This window comes from Mustela lutreola, chromosome 12 (assembly GCF_030435805.1).
Source record: "Mustela lutreola isolate mMusLut2 chromosome 12, mMusLut2.pri, whole genome shotgun sequence".
Classification (NCBI taxonomy): Eukaryota; Metazoa; Chordata; class Mammalia; order Carnivora; family Mustelidae; genus Mustela; species Mustela lutreola.
In genome coordinates this window covers 34,712,261-34,733,025 of record NC_081301.1, presented here as the reverse complement: position 1 = coordinate 34,733,025, position 20,765 = coordinate 34,712,261, and the positions used below count along the sequence as shown (strand labels likewise).

At 47.3% G+C, this 20,765-nt stretch overlaps 1 protein-coding gene across 3 annotated transcripts in view; it reads right to left on the bottom strand.

Moving 5' to 3' along the window:
• PAX5 (paired box 5) overlaps positions 1-20,765 on the bottom strand; it is a 192,674-nt gene that overhangs the window by 63,741 nt on the left and 108,168 nt on the right. For all 3 annotated transcript variants that reach the window (XM_059141534.1, XM_059141533.1, XM_059141535.1), the window contains one exon: positions 16,703-16,832. In XM_059141534.1, coding sequence (XP_058997517.1) covers positions 16,703-16,832 — 130 coding nt within the window. The remainder of the gene's footprint in view (positions 1-16,702; positions 16,833-20,765) is intronic.

Below are 20,765 nucleotides of genomic sequence, written 5' to 3'. Positions count from 1 at the left end.
CAATTGTGACAGTCAAGCAAAGAAAGGCGAGGGGAAAAATCCATAAAGGCTCTCGGCAGAGCAGCGGCCGGTGGAATTCTCCAGCTCCTGACCACCAGTTAGTGACGTCAGGATTTATAACTGTATTAAATGGTGTGACAGGCAGTCTTGATATATCAGTTCCCGCTTCTTCCCAAATCACAGACAATAAAAGCTTTGGCAGTGAAAGTCATTCATCATCATAAAGACCTGAGACATCCCAGTCATCAATTTCACTCACATCCTTAATACACTGGAGAGAGCGCAGGAGTCGAGCACCTCGGAAGGGGGGGTGGGGAGGTGGGGGGAAAAACACGAAGGAAGATTGAACAGGAATAATTACAAAGGTCAAAGAAGGGATTCCTCGGGGTGGGGGGTGTGCCATGGGTTAGGCCAGTCCCTGCCAAAGATGCGCTTAGCCCACGGAAAAGCTGAGCAGGTGCTGGGCGTGTCCCAGGCAGCCCAGACCAACGCAGACCAGGCTCGGTGAGCCTGCAGTGGGAGCCAGATGAACTGGGCAGCAGGACCAGAGGGGGATGGGGAGCGGTACCCTGGGCTCTGTGGCTCCAAGCTGGGTTCTATGGGAGTCTTTTACTCCATCAGCCTCATTAGGATGAAAGAGATTTAAAGATAATAATAAAACCACAGGTATTTTTTATGTTGTAATCTATCCCCTTTCTGGCACAGATGGCTATCTGTGCCCGCTACGGTCTTCTCTTGGGCAATAGCTTTGGAGCAACTACCCAGACTGACACTACTGGTTATCAAAGATGCTCTATTCCTGCCAGGCCAGCTGGGAAAGAGCCACGTCAGCCACGACCCCCACATGTGGCCCTGACCCACCCCTCAATCTTCTCTGTGGTCTGTTCTCCACGAGGCTCTGCCTGACACAGAGCTCCTCTGGTCAGATCTCCTGCTGGCCACTGATGCCGGGCTGGTGAGAAGCAGTGTGGCACAGAGGACCAGTGTGTAGCGGCTGGAATCTGACCACTTGCCTTTGAAGCCTGACCCCAGCACAGTAGGAGCTGTGTGACCTTAAGCAAATTTCTGTGCTCCTCTGTGCCTCAGCTTTTGCATCAGTTAAACGGGGACAATAAGACTAACTCTTTCATAGGGTAGTTAGACAGATGAGACAAGTTAACATATATAAAAGGCTTAGAATGATTCCTGGTGCCTAGTGAGTGGGAGGCTAGTCTTAGCGCCCCTGCTGGTGACTGTGGCTTCTTGGATCCCATTCAGGAATGAGATGAGCTCCAGGAGAAGGCCCTTACCCTTGCCCCCACCCAAGAGCTGACTCCCCAGAGAGCTTGTGTGACCACCCCATCCATGAGGTGAGCATGTGACACCTTCCCAGACCTGGGCTAATAGACACTCACAGAATGAAGCAATGGGTCTAGAAAGGCAAACTCATCTCTGGACAGGCAAGTTGGACACACAACAGGTGCCTGTGAGGATCCATGCTGAAACCAGCCTTACCAAACATTCACAGAAGATCTAAGGTGAGAGTACAATTCTACAGTCCCTCAAAGAATGAAAATAAGAGAAATAAAAAGAAAATAAAAGATAAATATAAAACTATATAATAATATATATAAAAATACATATAACATCATAATAAAATGTAGCAGGCCAGTAGAAGTAAATGAACTTGTAAAGAAATAATAATTGTAGTCATACTTTGCATTCAAATGTGCCTTATGCTCATCAAAGTGATATGAATGTGTGAATCATAACCCATGGGGTTGATAATCTTGGTAATAACCTAGGAGGGTGGGGTTTGGGGCAATTAGTAACAACCAATCACAGTGGACAGCTCATTTGTTCATCCATCCATCCATCCAACACTTCCTGAGTACCTACTATGTTCAAGTTCCATGTTACCTATTATGGGGAAGGCAGATCTTTCAGAACCTCATAGTCTAAGGAGAAAGGCTGGTAACAAAGAATTATAAATCAAGGTACAATAGAATAACAGGTGGGTTGATCTCCAGGGCCCAGGTGAGGGGGACATTGCTGTGATTGTAGGGTAAGTAGGAGGGCTTCCTGGAGGAGGTGGCAGCAGGGGACTGCTCCCCAGAGACAATCCCTGAAGGCATTTGGGCAGAGACTGCTGGCAGGCCTGCTGGTTCCTCAGTTTCTCAGCAGGAGACATGAAAGCTTTTTACAGGCAAAGCCCTCCATCGGCTTGCATATTCCCTCTTGTGGGGAGACAGGACCTGAGCACTTGGCCATGGTCAAGGAGGCAGAGGCTCCATGAAGTCACAGGAAAGGGCACAGCTTACAGCTTATAGCCCATGTGCACTTCACCACAATCCCACATGAAGGAATAAGCCCAGACTATAACTCCCATTAGCAGATGTGAAAGCTGAGGCTCGGGCAGGTGAAGGGCATCCCCAAAGCCAGCAAGGAGTATGACAGAGCTGGGGTGAAGACTTGTGATCCTGACTCCAGTCAGCCCAGTGCTCTTCCTTTCGTGGCAGACTGCCACCACCTCTGGGCAAATGACAAGCATTCTAAGCAGAGGAGGAACCAGCAGAAGCGAAAGGCTTGGAGTCACACCAGGTATGGCTGAGTTGGACGGTGGTAAAAAAACAGAAACGAAAACCAGGCCTGGATAAAGGGTTCTACTGGACAGCTTCACAGATGAGGTAGACAGATGACAGATGACAGTGACCAGGCAGGCTGAGAAACAAGGACAGGAAAGGGAAATAGTCCCATTCTGGAAGGATGAAGGCTAAGTCTGGCATGGAGGGAGGGGCACCAGAATAGGAATCAAGGGATGTGGTTTCCAGGGTTGTCTTCCTTTCGGACACCCTGAGTTCTCAGTCCTCAAGGCTCCTATCTGCTCACCGAGGTAGTTATACTAGCTGATCCCTAAGAGCCCATCCAGCACCAAAAGTCCGGTCTCTTGACCCTGGGCAACCTGGGGAGGATACAATTGTCACGGTGGTGGGGCAGATAGAGACCGAGTGAGGAGCAGCAGCACTTGCGGACGTGGTGGGACAGGTCAGGTGGACACGGAGCAGAGGAGGAGCCTGACTCCCTCCCAGATGGTGAGTCAGGCCAGGTGTGGGGGCATGTGGAGTCCTCAAGGAGACTGCTCTCCTGAGCACTGGGGAGGTACAGCAGACCCTGTGACAACCCCTTCAAACATGCCTACAGCCTCATCTCCAGAACCGGTGAATTTGTCACCTTACAAAGCACAAGGGACTTGGCAGATGTGATCAGATCAGGAATTTTGAGATGCAAAGGTGACCATGGATTATCCAGGTGGGTCCAGTGTAATCACCAAGGGTCTCTACAGTGGGAGGGAGGAAGCTCAGAGCCACAGAAAATGTGACAACAGGAGCAGAAATCAAAGGGGAGAAGATGATGCTACCTTGCTGGTTTTGAAGGTGGGGTAAGGGGTCATGAGCCAAGGAATGCAGGCGACCTCTAGAAAAAGCAGGAAAGGGGCACCTGGGTGGCTCAGTGGGTTAAAGCCTCTGTCTTTGGCTCAGGTCATGATCCCAGGGTCCTGGGATCCAGCCCCGCATCAGGCTCTCTGCTCAGCGGGGAGCCTACTTCCTCTTCTCTCTCTCTCTGCCTGCCTCTCTGCCTACTTGTGATCTCTGTCTGTCAAATAAATAAATAAAATCTTAAAAAAAAAAGAAAGAAAAAGCAGGAAAAAGCAAATAAAAGGGTTCCTCCCCCATCCCCAGGCTTCTAGAATTTGGAACACAGTTCCTTGATTTCAGGATATCTGCCTCCCAGAATGGTTAAGATAATAAATGTGGGTCCTTGTAACCCCGGAAACTTCTGGCAATTTGTTACAGCAGCAGCTCAAAACTAATTCAGGAGGCCACTGGACCATCCAGATGAGGGAGCCATGCAGCCTTCTCCAGGCGGGACATGTCCTACCCCTAGTAAGCTTTTTCACCATTCTCTTGCTGTGGAGGGCCCCGAGGCTCTCTGGCTCGGGCTGCTTTCCTGAGTACCAAAATTTTATTTTATTTTATTTTTAATCAAAAATCTTAAAACAACAGTTATTTAGCACTTATGGTGTTCCAGGCAGTGTTTCTTGGTGTTTTCAAAAATATCAATTCATTTTACCACAGGACAAGTTTCTATCCCCATTTTATAGATGGAGAAACTGAGGCACACACTCTCGCATACAAACAATTGAGCAATTAAAGTCACCAATTCACAAGTGGCAGAGCTGGGATCTAAAGACGAGCAGTCTGACTCCAGAGTCCATATGAGACATGGTGCAGTTTGATCAACTTCCACAGACCTGAGGGGATGCTAGTGTAACTGTGATGTGGGTGAATGCGAGAGAGCTCTGCTTGGATACCCCTGAGGACAGGGAGCTTACTACTGACAGAAACCATATAGTACAGAAGTTAGGGGAAAACCAGCTTTGCTACTTACTGGTATGTGAACCCAAGCAGTTCCTTTAACTGTTAGCTGGGACAAAAATAGTACCTATGTTTCACAGAATAAGGGATGAAATGAAGCAAAGCTCATAACGAATGCTCAATAAACATTCACTATCATTGTGATTATCTCCTGAGGCGACCTATTCTAGTTTCGGAGGGCTCCAACTGTTAAAAAGTTCTTCTTCCCACTCAGCTGAAGCTTGCCTCCCTGTGCCTTTCCCTGATGTGCTCCTAGGAACCACACCTCTCCCCCCACAGCCCTGAGCACAGAGGACATGGAAGCCGGGCCCCAAGGCAGCTGTCTTAAGCCACCAGCACTGGGAGACAAGATACCCTGCCTGCTCTCCTTCCTGGACCCTGTCCTTCTCTGTCTGCAGCCCCAGTATCAAATACTCAGCCCCGAAAATATGGACTCTCCAGCCTATAGTGCTTGAGAAAAGTTCATGATGGTTCCTCCAGAACATTAGAGAGGATGGAAGTTCTGTCCCTATTGACATGTTGGGTATCCAAAAAACATGAAGTAAAAACCCATTTGTAGGAAATAAACCATATGCATATCAGCTGATATACATGCATAGAAGAGCTGCTGGAAGAACACAGACCAAACTCTGATGGCATCAGCAGGATAGGTTAGGGATGGGGTGAGGAGACATGATCTCTGCAGCTCTACGCACTTCTGTGACCTTTGGCTTTATTGCCCCATGGACATGTATTATGTGGTGATTAAAAAGGAATTATGAGGGGTTCCTGGGTGGCTCAGTCAGTTGAGCATCTGACTCTTGGTTTTGGCTCAGGTCATGATCTCCAGGTCATGAAATCAAGCCCCTCTTTAGGCTCCGTGCTCAGCCCAGAGTCTGCTTAAGATTCTCTCTGTCTCCCACAGTCCTCCTCCTGCTCATGTACACTTTCTTTCTCTCTCAGATAAATAAATATATCTTTTTAAAAAAAAAAGGAATTATGAAAAGGGGATTGCAAGATACCAAACAAAGCTTCAGAACAGAATCTTGGAGCACCGGGCTCTCCCAGAACAGGCTAGACATGGCCTCTTCCACACCATGTTCCCCTAAACCCACAATCAAACCGAGGCCACTTCTCTCCTCGGTGCCCTCACATACTGTGGCTTCTCCCATGGTATCTCTCTTTTTCTTGTTTGTTTTGTTTTGCTTTGTACGTGTGCCTCCCCCATCAGACTATGAGCATGTTGAGGGCAGGGACCCTACAACCCTCAAGGCTCGGGCAAGGCTATGGTCCGACGGGACGGAGATGCTGAGTTTTGATGAGCAGATGAGAGAGTGGGAGACAGAGCGATGGCGGGATGAATGGCCACTCTGCAGATTGTCGGACACTACAGTTCGGTATGTTTTCTCCTCCAGATAATGGCAAGGCAGTAGTGATCTCTGACCAGGAGAACAAGCTAATGAAATCGCTATTTTAGGAAGATGGATCACAGCAGGGTGGGCTGGGAAGCTGGAGGCCCAGAGATCTGCTCGAAGGCTATTTGGAAAGGTCGGCTTCCAAGCTGCTCGCAAGTGTAAAAATCTATGAGTGTATTACCGGGATGGCCAACAGCTTTGTTTATTTTTATCCTACGAGATACAAGGTCAGAAACAACTACAGCACTTTCTGCTGAAATTATTTTTTTTAATTGACACTGCACTTTCCACAAAGATTAATTCATTTATTCAACAAATAGTTCTTAGGGATACCTTGCTAACCTGAAAGCAAATCAGATTTTCCTTAGATGTGCATTTTAATTATGGAAATACTTGAATTTCATTTTGGCTTCAAAATGATCAGAACTTCAGCTTTTCTGAACCTCTGAATATCGTTCCAAACACTAAAATTCCAAAATTCCAAGTGTTTATAGAATCTGTAATGGTAAGTCTACTTCACAATCCCAAACCAAATACTTTAAACCCCGATTGGATTCACCTTGAATCTTTCTGGAAAGCAAATAGCCCTGTATCTCTGGGGAAAGTTCCAGGCTCACATGCTGAGTTTTTTTTTCTGGTTGTGGTTTCCTGAAGCACAACATCTAGTTTGGAGAGAGAGTGACATCACTACACTGGGATGAAACACCGTGTTGCTGCCTGTTCTTGAGAACTTTACACTCAGTACTCCAGAGGATTGGTTACATATCAGGATGAGTTACCTGCTGAGCTAACATCTGGGGAAAGCCATTCCAGGCAGGCAAAATGGTCTGAGCAAAGGCCTGGAGTTGGACATAGGCAAGGCCAGTTGGACAGCCTGTGGCCAGCCCTTCCTGGCTTGACAGAGCAATTTTCTGTAGGGGCAGAAGTAGCAACCAGAAGAGACGAGGAAGGATCAGGACTGTAGCAAAGCCAAGAACTTGTAAGGCCACAGGGGGCGGCCAGCCTGGTAAATTACTGAGCTGCCCAGGAGTCCACGGCAAATGGGAGAACCCAGCCCACCCTCCTCCCCCCACCCCTGCCACACACACACAGGGACCGCCACTTCTCAGCTCTACTGGGAGTGGCTGCACGGTGATATGGACCCAAGATGGACATTTTTTTCAATTTTCCAAGACGAGAGAGATGTTTTCATCTTTATGTTAAATCTCCTGACTTTAAAGCACCTTTAAATTTAATTTTTTGATAATCATATATTGACAACATTTGAAAACTTAAACATGTAAATGGTATTCGGGAAAAAGTCCTCTTCCCATACCCAGTTCACGGCTTCTGCCTAAACATGGTTATTAAGTTCCCAAGTATCCTTCTAGGGTTTCTTTATGCGTGTGTGCGCAAACACAATATGCATTCCCATTGTCTTTCTGTTCTTTACACAAAAGGTAGCATTTGGTATACACTAGTCTCGCTTTTTTCATGAATAATGTATCTCGAATCTCCTTTCCTACCAGGACATAGAGAGTGTCCTCATTCCTTCCTACAGCAGCACAACCGTGAATTGGATGGCTAAGCTGCTCTTGACTTCAACAGTTCCCCACTGATGGACACTTGGGCTGCTCTCCTCTGATCTTTACAATGCCAGTCAAAGCTTTTTTTTTTTTTTTCTCTTAAGTTTGAAGAACACAACACAGGGCACCTGGGTGGCTCAGTGGGTTAAAGCCTCTGTCTTCGGCTCAGGTCATGGTCTCAGGGTCCTGGGATCGAGTCCCACATCAGGCTCTCTGCTCAGCAGGGAGCCTGCTTCCCCTCCTCTCTCTCTGCCTACTTGTGATCTCTCTCTGTGTGTCAAATAAATAAATAAATAAAATCTTTTTTAAAAAAATAAATAAAATAAAATAATAAAATAAAAAACACAATGCAGACCAAACAAGCTTTGGGCTGCACCCTGGGTACACAGAATGCCAGCCGAGGGAGGTGTTGGGCCATGGCTGGGCCTATCAAGTTCACAGCATGGATACCTATCTGGACTTTGCAGATACTTCACGTTGAGGTTGCTAGTGGGAAAGGAAATCAGAATCACTTCATTGGAGTATGGCTTCAGGTAAGTACTGCCTAAAGATTCTTTGCCTTTGAGGTGGTGAAATCCCCATCACCAGAGGTAACCAAGCCCTGATGTAGAAAAATTCTCAGGTGAGTGAAGAGAGGGGTCATCCAACCTCTGAAGTTAATTCCCACTGTTTTTTCAGAGCCCCCCCAAAGCCTGACTATGGGCTGGGCCCCACTAGCAACAGAGAGAGAACTAAGAAATAGTCCCACCCTTTCCACATCTCACTTGCTCACTCATTTCACAGTTAAAAGGCATCTACCAAGGCTGGATCTTGTCAGGAATTCCCTTCCCCGAAATCTAACCAAAGCTTTTCATCACTGGGATCTCAGATCAAATGCCACATTTTTAGAGCAGCTCAGCTTTGTCCCCACACTCACTCACCATCACCCTTCAACCAGCTGGTTCCTCCAAAACGCAAGCCTTGATGAAATTAAGTTGCACATTTTTTTCTCCGGTTGCTGTGAATTGTCCGGCTCTTCCCAGCAGATAAGCCCAGTGAGGACAGGGTCGGGCCACCAGGACCACCATCGTGCCCCAGCTGGGCACACGGTGAGAGTCCAGTAAACAGTAACTATCCGTGCTATGCTCCTTTCCAGTGAACACAACTTTGACACCCCAGTATCTTCCATGGGAATCCTAGGCAAGCCCCAGGGCTGAGCCCTTGTCACGTGATGCTGTATTGTAGCTTTAATTGTATTTTTTTGGCGGCATCTTTGGCAGACAGGATACACAAGGAATTTCTCATCTTTTAGTTTTTGCTATTCATTATGATTTCACCCTGAGCTTATTTTGCTGGTTCTGATTGATCCTCAAAGGCCCATGACAAACAGATCCGAGGAGGTGCTCCCCGTGGAAAGATGAACCAACAGTCAGCCATTCAGAGTGGCTTGGCACTGGCCAGAACTTCTGGTACAAGAGCCCAGAAACACGCTAATCACTACCATCTGTTGAGTGTTTACACGCGCCAACCACTGTGCTAAGACTCTGCAGGGACCATGCCTGTTATCCTCACAGGAAGCCTACGCACGAGCTCTGTCTGAGCTTCGTTTTATGGATGGGAACTTAGGCATGGAGGTTAGTAACCTGTCCAAGGTCAGTCAGCTAGAATATGGGGACACTGGGCTCCAAGCTAAGAAGTCTGGCTTTCCTGCTGACATTCTCAATTACATGCTAGAAGAAACACCCTCCAGAAATTTAAATTGGGGTTTGTTTTTTGTGTTTTTTTTTGGTCCATCCCACCACATAACGGCAACAGGCCACAAAGGTCAGAGCTCTCAGTGAGCCCTAGTTCCAGCTCCAACTCACTGGATGTGACCTTGAGCAGGTCACCTCCCCTCTCTGGACCTGGGTCTTCCCGGCTGTCAGGTGAGCAGTTGGACTGCATGACCTTCCCACCCTGCCCATCTGTGGTTGGGATGTTTTCCTAAGGGAGGCTGAAAAGTTCAACACAGGCTCCTGGGCCCTCCAGATTGCCTTCTCCCCCAACTACCCACACACCCTAAGATGTCCCTGTGGAGGCTCTCAAACTCTCTTCCCCCACCGTCCCATTATATCCTTGCAACAGCCAAAGGAGACAGGCAGGGCGGGAATCGCCATCCCCGTTTCATAGACAGGTAAACTGAGGCTCAGAGGACAATCTATCTGCTGAAGGATAGGACAATGAAGTGGGAAGGTCCAGGCTTCCGCCCATTCCTCTGACTCCCAGTCTAGTGCTCTTTCATTCAGTCTTCAGCTATTGCTCAGATGAAAAAGGCAGGGGCGGGGAGGGCTTCCTTGGGCTGCCAAGTCTGGGATATGGAGGCTCCAAACATTGAACCTAGGGGTAGAGCAAATCAGAGCTGGTGGTCTTAGGGATTCAGCATCCTTCTGCCTTCCGCATCTGCAGCCCACTAGTGGTCTCTTTTGCTTAGAGGAGACAGTGCCCGGGGGAGCCTCATACCCCAGGGTCCTCCACCACCCAAATTTACTTGAGAAGAAGCCTCCCTCGGTCTCCTCCCTCCATCCTAACTGCTGATGCAAAAAGATGGTCCTCAGGGGAAGAAGGCCGGCAAGTACACAGGCTGCCCCCATTCCTTTGTTCTTCTAGGCAAAGGTCAGCTGGGCACCGCTGAGGGCAAGCCTGCTGGGTCCTTCACCAGTAGGGAGATGAGCAGAAGTGGGGAGCCTGGCATCCCACCTGCTGTCCTCCCTGGCAGGTAGGCACAGTGGCTGCCCCATCGGCAGGCCTGTGGCCCAAGGACACATCTGCAGATAATTAGTCCCAATCAGGACGATCCCAAACTGCTGATGATGCAGAAACGAGCTGGCCATGTCACTGGTTTGCAAATGGTGAGCAGTTTCTGAACCGTGGCCCTGGCTGGTAGAGCAGGAGTTTAACTTAATATTTAATGTGGCATATAAACGATGGAGAGAAACTGACTCATTCTCTAATGAGATCTTCCCTGCATAGCACGGAGTGTAAGGGCCGAGATGGAGCAGGACGCAGGCCACCTCAACCCCAGGCGCATCGACTCCAGGTAGAGCGTTGGGCTGGCTTACGGTCCCGTTGGGCACCAACTACGCTGCGGGCTCTGTGGGGAGTGGAGAAGGTAAGGCGTGGGGCTGGAAGCTTCAAGGTCTCCCCAAAGAGTTCAGAACTGTATCAACACATCCACGAACACAAGTGGAATTCAATCACTACCCTGTGGTCACACGGAGGCCCATCCTAACAGCTCTAGGGGGCATTCCTTCAAGGCATTCTTAACACTTCTCAGGGGGGTCAGCAACTGCCCCCTAGAGAGTGTTTGGAAAATTTATGGGGGGCTTTTGACGACTGAGAGGCATTGCTGCCCACTGTGAGGTTTCCTTTCATCTTGCACAACTATCATGTCCTGCCCAACAGGACAGGTGAAAATTCTGTTTATAATTATTTGAATCTAGCTCTGAACTTCATTTACATATAAATGTGAACTTGCAATTTCCAAGGTCTTAATATACACTGCATTTTCTAGGAATGCAATGACTGTGTAAACCGAGCAAAGCTCATACTTTATTTTACTTGGAACTTTGCCGGCAGTTCCTCACCTATCCATAAAGTCAAGCTCGCCGTAGAAGTAGGTACGAGTCTCTAAGACTGCTCAGGGCTGTGGCTGATTCATGGTGATCCTGTGCACGGGCAGGCTCCGAATTACTTCATCATGTCTTGCTGTCTAATCAGGCAGAGTATTTACGTATCAAAGTACCTAGTATCTTTTTAAAGATTTTATTTGTCTATTTGAGAGAGAGAGAGAGCAGCAACTGGGGGACAGAGGGAAAGGCAGAAGCAGACACCCTGCTGAGCAGGGAGCCCAATGCGGGGGGCTCGATCCTAGGACCCTGGGATCAAACACGAGCCAAAGGCAGACGCTTAACCAACTGAGCCACCCAGGCGCCCACAAAGTACACAGTATTAATTATAAACAAGTTATAAATAATTTCACTTTCATTCTTTCTGTACCTCATAATTAAGAGATTATTTTTATTTTATTTAAAATCAGATGTGAAGATAGTCTTTATGAACTCAAGTTCAGGAGAGTGAAGGGGCATTGTTAATGTCTGCTGTCCCAAGGGGATGCTGGCTGGGATGGGGCAGAGAACCTCAACATCACAGCACCCCATAAAACACAGGAAGGACCGGGCCATCTTCCCCTGAGTCCTCATTATACAAGCCTCCCACCTGCCTGGGTGTGCCCGTGCCTCTGTGTGTGTGTCCTTTATATTTTTTCACACCAATGGGATCATACGGCACACGGTGTTTTACAAATGGCTTATGCACTTAAAAATATATCTCAGACATTTATTCATTTCAGCATAGACAGCTCTACCTAATTCTTTTTAATTGGTTTGATTGGTTGCATAGTATTTTGTGCTAGGAGGAGCCATCATTCATTTAACCAGCCCCTGTTGACAGACACTGCATTGTTTCCATTTGTTTGCCATTATAAATAATTCTATAATTATTATACAGAGATAGGTATCACTGTGCATCTACGTGAATATATCTGTGATCCACATATGAAAGTTTTGGGTTAGAGGGCAGGTGCGTGCATTTAAACTTTTGATGGATATTGCCAAATTTCCCTCCAAAACAGGTTACACTGATTTGTAAAGAGGGTATGAAAATACTTGTTTCTCATACCTTCTCCAACACTGGCCCTCAAGAAACACTTCAGTCTTTGATAAGCTAGTGGGTTTTTTAAAGCGTCTCATGATTGTTTTAATTTGCAGTATATTTTTTTAAAGATTTTATTTATTTATTTGACAGAGAGATAGAGAGCACAGGTAAGCAGAGCAGTAGGCAGAGGGAGAGAGAGAAGCAGGCTCTCTGAGAAGCAGAGAGCCCGACATGAGGCTCAATCCCAGGACCCTAGAATCATGACCCGAGTCGAAGGCAGATGCTTAACCAACTGAGCCACCCAGGCGCCCCTAATTTGCAGTTTTAAAATCATGAGTCAGGTGAGTATCTTTTATGCACTGTTGGATATCTGCATTTTTCCCAGTGAATGACCTACCCATAGTCTTGACCTGTTTTTTCTACTGATTTTTTTCCTTGTTCATTTCTTTCTTTTTTTTTTTTTTTTAAGATTTTGTTTATTTAGAGAGAGACAGTGAGAGAGAGCATGAGAGGGGAGAAGGTCAAAGGGAGAAGCAGACTCCCCATGGACCTCGAAGCCCGCTCGATGTGGGACTCAAGTCTGGGACTCCAGGATCATGACCTGAGCTGACCAAAGGCAGCTGCTTAACCAACTGCGCCACCCAGGTGCCCTTTCCTTATTCATTTCTAAAAGTTCTTTATATATTAAGAAATTACCTTTTTTGTCTTCCATGTTCCATACTTACCCCCCCATTTTGTTCTTTGTCTTTTGAATGTTTTTACATCACGTACAAAAGACATTTTTTTTTTAAAGATTTTATTTATTTATTTGTCAGAGAGAGCGAGCGAGAGCGAGCACAGGCAGACAGAGTGGCAGGCAGAGTCAGAGGGAGAAGCAAGGAGCCCGATGTGGGACTCGATCCCATGACGCTGGGATGGATGACCTGAGCTGAAGGCAGCTGCTTAACCAACTGAGCCACCCAGGCGTCCCACATACAAAAGACTTATATATTTAACTGTCATTTATATTATTTTTTCTTTGTCTTTTATAATTTGGAACAGATTTTTAAAGGCCTTCCCCACTCTAAGATTATAAAATGTAGCCCTCGTTTTTTTAAGTTTACTATTGGTTCCGTTTTTTACACTGAAAGGTTAGTTCAACTTGGAATTTATTTTGATATAAAAAGTGAGGTGTGGGGACGCCTGGGTGGCTGAGTTGGTTAAGCAGCTGCCTTCGGCTCAGGTCATGATCCCAGTGTCCTGCGACCGAGTCCCACATCGGGCTCCTTGCTCAGCCTGCTTCTCCCTCTGCCTCTGCCTGCCATTCTGTCTGCCTGTGCTCGCTCTCTCCCCCTCTCTCCCTCTGATAAATAAAATCCTTAAAAAAAAAAAAAAGTGAGGTGTGTATCCAACAAGCCCAGCTGTCTCAACACCACTAACTGAATGGTTTATCTTTACCAATTTGAAATACTACGTTATCAACACCCACATATATTTGGATCTATTTAAGGACTCTCTATGCTGTTATATTTGTCTACTTTAGTTTCGATTACAAATAGTTTTAGGGGCACCTGGATGGCTCAGTCAAGAGAGCAAATGACCCTTGATCTCTGGGTTGTGAGTTTGAGCCCCGCATTGGGTATAGAGATTAGTTAAATAAATAAACTCTAAAAAAGCCCTAAAAATAGTTTTAGTTGCTGCTGATTTATCATAATGGTTTTTGTTTCTTTTTTTCCCCTTAATCCCCTTTTATTTTTATTTTTATTTTTTTATTAACATATAATGTATTATTAGCCCCAGGGGTACAGGTCTGTGAATCATCAGGCTTACACACTTCACAGCACTCACCATAGCACATAGTCTCCCCAATGTCCATAACCCAGCCACCTTCTCCACACCTCCATCATAATGTTTTTAAATAGGCTATGACTTTTGCTCATTTCTCTATTTCAGAGTTTTTTAGCTATCCTTGAGTGTTTATTCTTCCAGTATTTTTGTATCATTTGGACATGTTAAAAAAAAATTCTGCTGCTAGTTTGATTGGGATTGCTTTGAATGAGTAGATTACTTAGGGGAAACTGACATCTTTATGATATTGAGTTTTCCCGCTCAAGAACAAGTTATATCTCTCCATTTATTCTTTTATGTCCTTAGTGGAGTTGAAAGCGAGGTTTATTCCTCAGCCTCTGGGGTTTTTTTGGTGCTATTGTTAAAGGACTCTTTTCTTCTATTAGTTTTCTAGCTAGCTATTGTTTGTTTACTCACGAGAAAGCTAATGATCGTATTTGTAATTAGAATACTTCCAATATTTCAAAATCAAGCATATGGTTATGCAAAATCAAGACATGGGTGAACTTTTAAAAAACAGATTGGATTTTTTAAACAAGATATTTTAATTTATTCTTAGAGAGAGTGCTCACCAGAGCAGAGGGAGAGGGAGAGAGAATCTCCAGCAGCCTCCCTGCTATGTGTGGAGCATAGCGCAGGGCTCTCACAACCCTGAGAGCATGAGCTGAGCTGAAACCACGAGTCAGACACTCCACTAACTGAGCCACCCAGTCCCCCCTGGATTTAAAACATTTGTAATAAGGGTGCCTGTGTAGCTAAGTGGGTTAAGTGACTGCCTTCAGCTCAGGTCATGATCCTGGAGTCCCAGGACCAAGTCCCCCATCAGGCTCTCTGCTCAGTAGGGAGTCTGCTTCTCCCTCTGACCTCCCCTTTCATGTTCTTTCTTTCTCTCACACATAAATAAATAAAACATTTTTTTTTAATTGTCATAAGGGGCACCTGGGTGGCTATGTGGGTTTAGCCTCTGCCTTTGACATGAGCTAATGATATGATCTCAGGGTCCTGGGACTGAGCCCCGCATCGGGCTCTCTACTCAGCAGGGAACCTGCTTCGCCCTGTCTCTGCCTGCCTCTTTGCCTACTTGTGATTTCTCTCTCCCTGTCAAATAAATAAATAAGTAAATAATCTTTTAAAAACTGTAATAAAATAAAACAGCTCAGAATTGCACAAAGTAGTCCTAGGTATAGTAAGAGCCCATCATGTAACGTGATACTGATTTTTCCCAACAGCTTTCGCCTGCCACCTCATACCTCGCTCTCATAACCCTCCGTCCTCCTTCAGCAGTGAACACCCAGGAACACACCTCTGTGGAAAGACAGGCAAAACAGCCCATTTTTTTTCTATTTTTCCCAGAAAAAGGCAGAAAATATTTCTTCCAAGGTAACCATCCATGGCCTGAGTGCTTTTACAATTCTATAGCAGATAATTTAATGTGCTTTTAGGAAAGATGAGAGTTAAAAACAACACAAAGAGTAATAATGGGTCAGGGGTTAGAATTATCTCAAAAATTAAAAAAAAATTTAAAGATCAAGCATAATTCCGACTTTGCTCTGGGGTACAAACAAATCTTTGGTCAAAGGTTTACCTAAAAACCCAATCCGCTCCCAGACCTGCTGCCTGGGCCCAACCGCAGCCTTTCAGGAGGAGAGGGGTTCTCGCTGTCTTAGAGCCTATATGACATCCAGCCCTCTCCCCCAAAGTTCTAACCCAAGCCCAGTTCCCAGCTTCCCTGACATGACCATAGCCCACCCGTACTTCTAAGAACCCCTGTCTGTTCCTTCTTACCATGTCCTGCCTAGCAGCCTACAGGGACTTTCTGCGACCCCCGGCTGGACCCCTCGGCTCTGGGCCAAGCGCCAGCCCCAAGGCTCCCACTATCTGTCTGTCTAGTATCTGAGACTGCTTCCTGCCTGCCCACTTGGACAAATGTCCAGAGTCTGTCCTTCCATATTATCTCACTGGTATCGGAGCGCGAAAAGGTATCTGCCTAACCCAGCCCTTCTAGTCCAGCCCCCTCTGCGGCACCAAGTTCAACAGTGGTGACAGGCCACCGCGAGAAGGCCCTGACACAGCAACGCACATCGGTGCTTGCTGTGTGCTGAACAAGTCTAAGCACCTTTTATGAATTAATTAATGAATGAATCCTTGCAACAACACCATGGGTCAGGTGCTATCACCATCCCCATTGTAGGGATTTATTTTTTAAACACGGCCCAGAATTCTTACATGACCTACCCAAGATTACAGAGCTAGTCAGCTGGCAAGTTCAAATCCCGCAGCGTGCCTCCAGGGTCCAAACTCTTTACACTGAGAGCGAAAGAGGCTGGCCCTGGGCCTTCCAGAAAGGCAGCTACTTTGTATCCACCAAACACCTTCCAGCCTAATCCTCCTGCCCTTTTTGACTGGCCTGTGCCTGGAAATCTGAAATGCCAATGCCAGTTTGCCAGAAGTGTGCTCTTTCTCAAGTCTCACCAGCCAGGGCTGCCCTTCTCACGAGAGGGACCGAACATCAGGCCCCACCCACTTTCCGAAATCACCAAGGCCCCTCTGTCACGGGCCTCGCCTACCCTCTGTCCCAGCTCATGGTCCCTTGGGCATTTTTTCTCCTCTGGCTTTATCGGGGCAACAGAGAACCTATTCTCACCACAGTCACAACCTCTGGGCCCAGCAGTCTCCTGCCTGACCGATACCAGGACCTCATATCGTTATTAAAACAAAAAATGTCCAGTCAAGTCCAAAAGCACCAAGCCACTCACTGCATGCAGGCAATCTCAGTCTCTCTGTGCCAATCTCTCTCTCTTTCTTTCTCTTCCACCTTAGGTGCCCTCACCTGTCACAATGGGGTAGGACTGTGGCCCAGGCACGCTGCTCCCGATGTCGGCAGGGGTGGGACTGGTCAGGTTGGCCTTCATGTCATCCAGCCCTCCAGCCAGCGAGGCCATCGCTGAATACTCAGTGGTCTGAAAGAAGAAACAAAATAGAGAGAGCTCAGTATCCAGACTCCAAAACACCTTGGCCAAACGTCAGCACCAACCACATTCTGGGGTTCAGCCCATGCCGGTGCCAAGGCCCACTGAGGGCTCACAACCCCCTTTCCCCACCCCCAGTGTTGAGAAAGCAGGCTCGGCTCAATAGAACAAGACAGGTGTCCAAACTCGGCAGTTGTCCCTGGGGGAGGAGGTGCAGCCGCACTAGAATCCCAGCCTAGCTTCCTGTCCCTGCAGGTTCTACCTGCCCTGTCCTGGTGGCCACAGACGGCCACTCCCACGCAGGGAGGGAGATACGAGCAACCAAGAACAAGGCAGAGATAAGAGTCGTGCTGCCAAGAGGATGGAGAGAAAAGTGTCCAACTTCAATGCTCTTAAACCACAGACGCAGAATCCCAGAAATAAGGTTAAGAGGAGTCTGAAACATCATCATGCCACGCTTTCATAGAGGCCCAAGACAAAGAGGGTTCTGTCCACGGCCAACAGGGCAGAATCCCAGTACAGGGAGTAGTCCCCCAAAATCTTTCACTCAAAATCCAATACAATATGACCAAACGAACCACAGTTTGGCGAGCACCTGTCTGCTGAGAACTTCGGGGCGCACAGCTCAGACTGAGCATGATCACGCCAACTGTGGGCACCTCGCCCACAATTGTGCTCCTTTCTTTAAGCCATTTCATGAAATCAGAGCTTGGGATGAGTCATTTTCTTGGCATCCATGCCACCATCACAGCAGTCTCCAAAAGATGCCAGCCTTGGTCTTCCCATTCAGGGACAGACAAAATGAGAAGCATGAATGCCAGGTCCCTTCCTTCCACCTAACCCCCAGGCCGATCTTCAGGTAAAGAAAATATTTGCAGGGGTGCCTGGGTGGCTCAATGGGTTAAAGCCTCTGCCTTCGGCTCAGGTCACGATCCCAGGGTCCGGGGATCAAGCCCCACATTGGGCTCTCTGCTCAGCGGGGAGCCTGCTTCCCTCTCTCGGTCTCTGCCTGCCTCTCTGCCTGCTTGCGATCTCTGTCATCAAATTAATAAATTAAATCTCTAAAAAAATATTTGCAAACACCTAAGCCAAAGACTTGGGTGTGCATATCAAATTGCGGTATAAGCAGTTCTCTCTAGGAGCCTGGTCTCACCTACAGAAGGCACATCCCTGTCTGTCCAGGCTTATGTCCTTGGTAGACAGAGACAGAGAAGCAAGCAGTCTTCTGAGAGGAGATGCGGGTACCTTGGGTAGGAGGCTGAGGACTGAGCCATAGGGTACAGAACTGGGGGAGCCCCTGGGCCAGTGGCAGGCAGGCAGGACTCAGACACAGGTACATTCCTGCTGCTTCTCTTGGAATATGAATTAGAAAGAATTCTTGGGCAGCTCAAAGTGGGGTGGTTGGCAGCCGTGAGTCAGCGAGGTGCTGCAGGCCCAGGCACCCTGCCGTGAGCCTCCCTGAGGACATCTTTGTTTGGAGCCCCTGGGCTCTCCATCATCTCCAGCAGAGGCTGATTCTGAAACATGCAGAGAAGAGCACAGGCTTCTGAGGAGGAAGGACGAGAGGGGGACACGCCTCCCTGCCATCAGGAATCACTGTAGAGCCATAGTAATTAAGACAGCGTGGGATTGGCACGGGGCAGATAAATAGATCTGTGAAACAGAAGCGAGTCCAGGAGCTGATCTGTGCATATATGGAAACTTGATATATGAGAGAGGGGATGTACAAATCAGCAGGGAAGGATGGCCTCTGATCAACAGTGTGAGGGGGACCCGGTTATCCATTCAGAAACACGGGGGGAAAAAGAAATTAGATCTTTACTTCATACCGGACACAAAAATCAATTCCAGGTGGATTGGAGACCTAAAAGGAAAAGGCAAAGGCATCTAACGTGGTTGGCTCTAGGTCCAGCCAAAAATCCTTGGGGAAAAGCCTGCCCTTCAAAAGGAAACTAGTGGTCCTGGGATAATAACATGGGTTTCTTGGTCACTGTGAGGACAGCAGTGGGTCCCAGTTATCCCTCTGCCCTGATCTGATGCCTCCTCCTCCAGGAAGTCCTTCCTGACTACCACTCCTTAGGAGGCAGGAGACCTGTCTGTGTTCTGCTGGCCCCACCAAGTGATCATGCCAGGGCAATAAGAACCACAATCTTCACACCCATGTCAAAAGCTCACATTTATTGATCCCTTGCTCTGCGTTAGGAGCTTTACCTGAATGTTCCATTTAATCCTCACAGTAACTCCATGAAATAGGTTCTATGTTATTCCCATTTACAGACGATGAACTGAAACCTATGATAGAAGCGAAGTAGCTTGCCTTAAAGTCATACAACGTCTAGGTGCCACAGCCAGGATTCCAATCGAATCCACCTGACTCCCAAGTCTTGAAAATGACTCTAATGATTTTCATACTGTGAGTCCTGGCCTGTAAATACATGTGAAATCAATTTGCTAGTGCCAATATTGTAAAAAATTGAAATTAGAATGGACTAGAACAGAAAATATCTAAGGTTCACACACACAGCAAGAGTAAGTCCTGTTTTAGAAATCTGTTTCACGTATAAGTGGATACAGGTCTACTAAGTAGAGGTGAGAATATGTTTCTTGCTTCAGGTCAGGACCAGGAAAGTTTTCATTCCATGCAGCGAGGAGCTATTGGGCAAAGATCGCTGTCTAGACTTCGTCCCCCACCGAATGGGACCTGGTCATGCCATTAGCCTCCTAATTTGCTAAAAAAAGGAACCTGGAAGGCAAGCTCACTGGAACAGCTCCTTCAGTGCATTGCCATGAGCAAAAAAGGAGGTCAAAACAATTCTGTAAGGGTGTCTTTCAATTCTGTAAGAGCTCCTGGGACTCTGGGGTAGAGGACAGGGCTCCTTCTTCTCTGTGCTCCCAAGTGCCCTTGTGGAAGCCTGAGCATAATGAATGTTCAGTGTTTATTGAGCCTTTCTTATGACAAAATGGCATGTGAAGACCAGACATGTTCTCTGATTCTCAGCCACAAACCCCAAGGGAAAAGACACGTGGCCCAGAAGCTTTCTCCAAGAGGAGCTAGAGCACAGAACCATTCGTTGAATGTGGAGTGAGAAGTGGTCAGGACAGGGTTCTTGGGCAGGTGGGACCGAACCCGGGTCTGGGTGATCCCCAACCCCCAAGGCTGGTAAGTGCTGTAGGAAGGCTCAGAGGTAAGAGGACAGCAGGGGTCTGGACAGGGCACATGCCAATCATTGAAGGAAGTGAAAGTAGAAAAAGGCAAATATGGAAAGGTAGTCAAGCTAGGATTTGACTGTGAAAGGCTTGCACAGGGAACATATGGATGAAAACATGAATGAGTGGCCCTTAGGCGGGCCAGGCAGCAATCTCAACCAAGAGCCAGCAGCCCTGCATCCTTCCCTACCCCACTGTCAGACCTGCTCTCTTCCTGGACTCCAGCCTGGGCAGCTGGGTCTACAAGGGAAAGCTTTCATCTCCCTCAAGAAAGCAGAACCAATCTGGGTTTAAGAAAATTGCGAGGGTAGCCAACTAGGATATTCTGCCTCTTAATTTCTTTGATGTCCGGTTGGAAGTGTCTTCTAGGTATTTGATTTTGTTTTAGTCAATAAATTGATTGTCAAAGTTTGTCCAGTCACCTTCATAGTTGGGTTTGGATCACCTTTCCCAGATAAAAATCTGTAACTTGAGTTACACATGTGGGAGGAGATCCAAAAATCCAGTCTCCCAACCACGACTGGCTGCCAGAAGGTAGAGTGAACTTCCCTAAAGAGTGGGGGTCCTGGGGACAGGGGACTTGGAAACCTGTCCTCAGCTGTCCTTGGCTATCTGTACCTCCCACCACCACCACGGGGTGGTTTGGCCCAAGTCTAGACCCTTCTTTTGTAGGATTCCACAGCTGTTATTCTGCTCCTGCATGAGCCAAGGGATGCC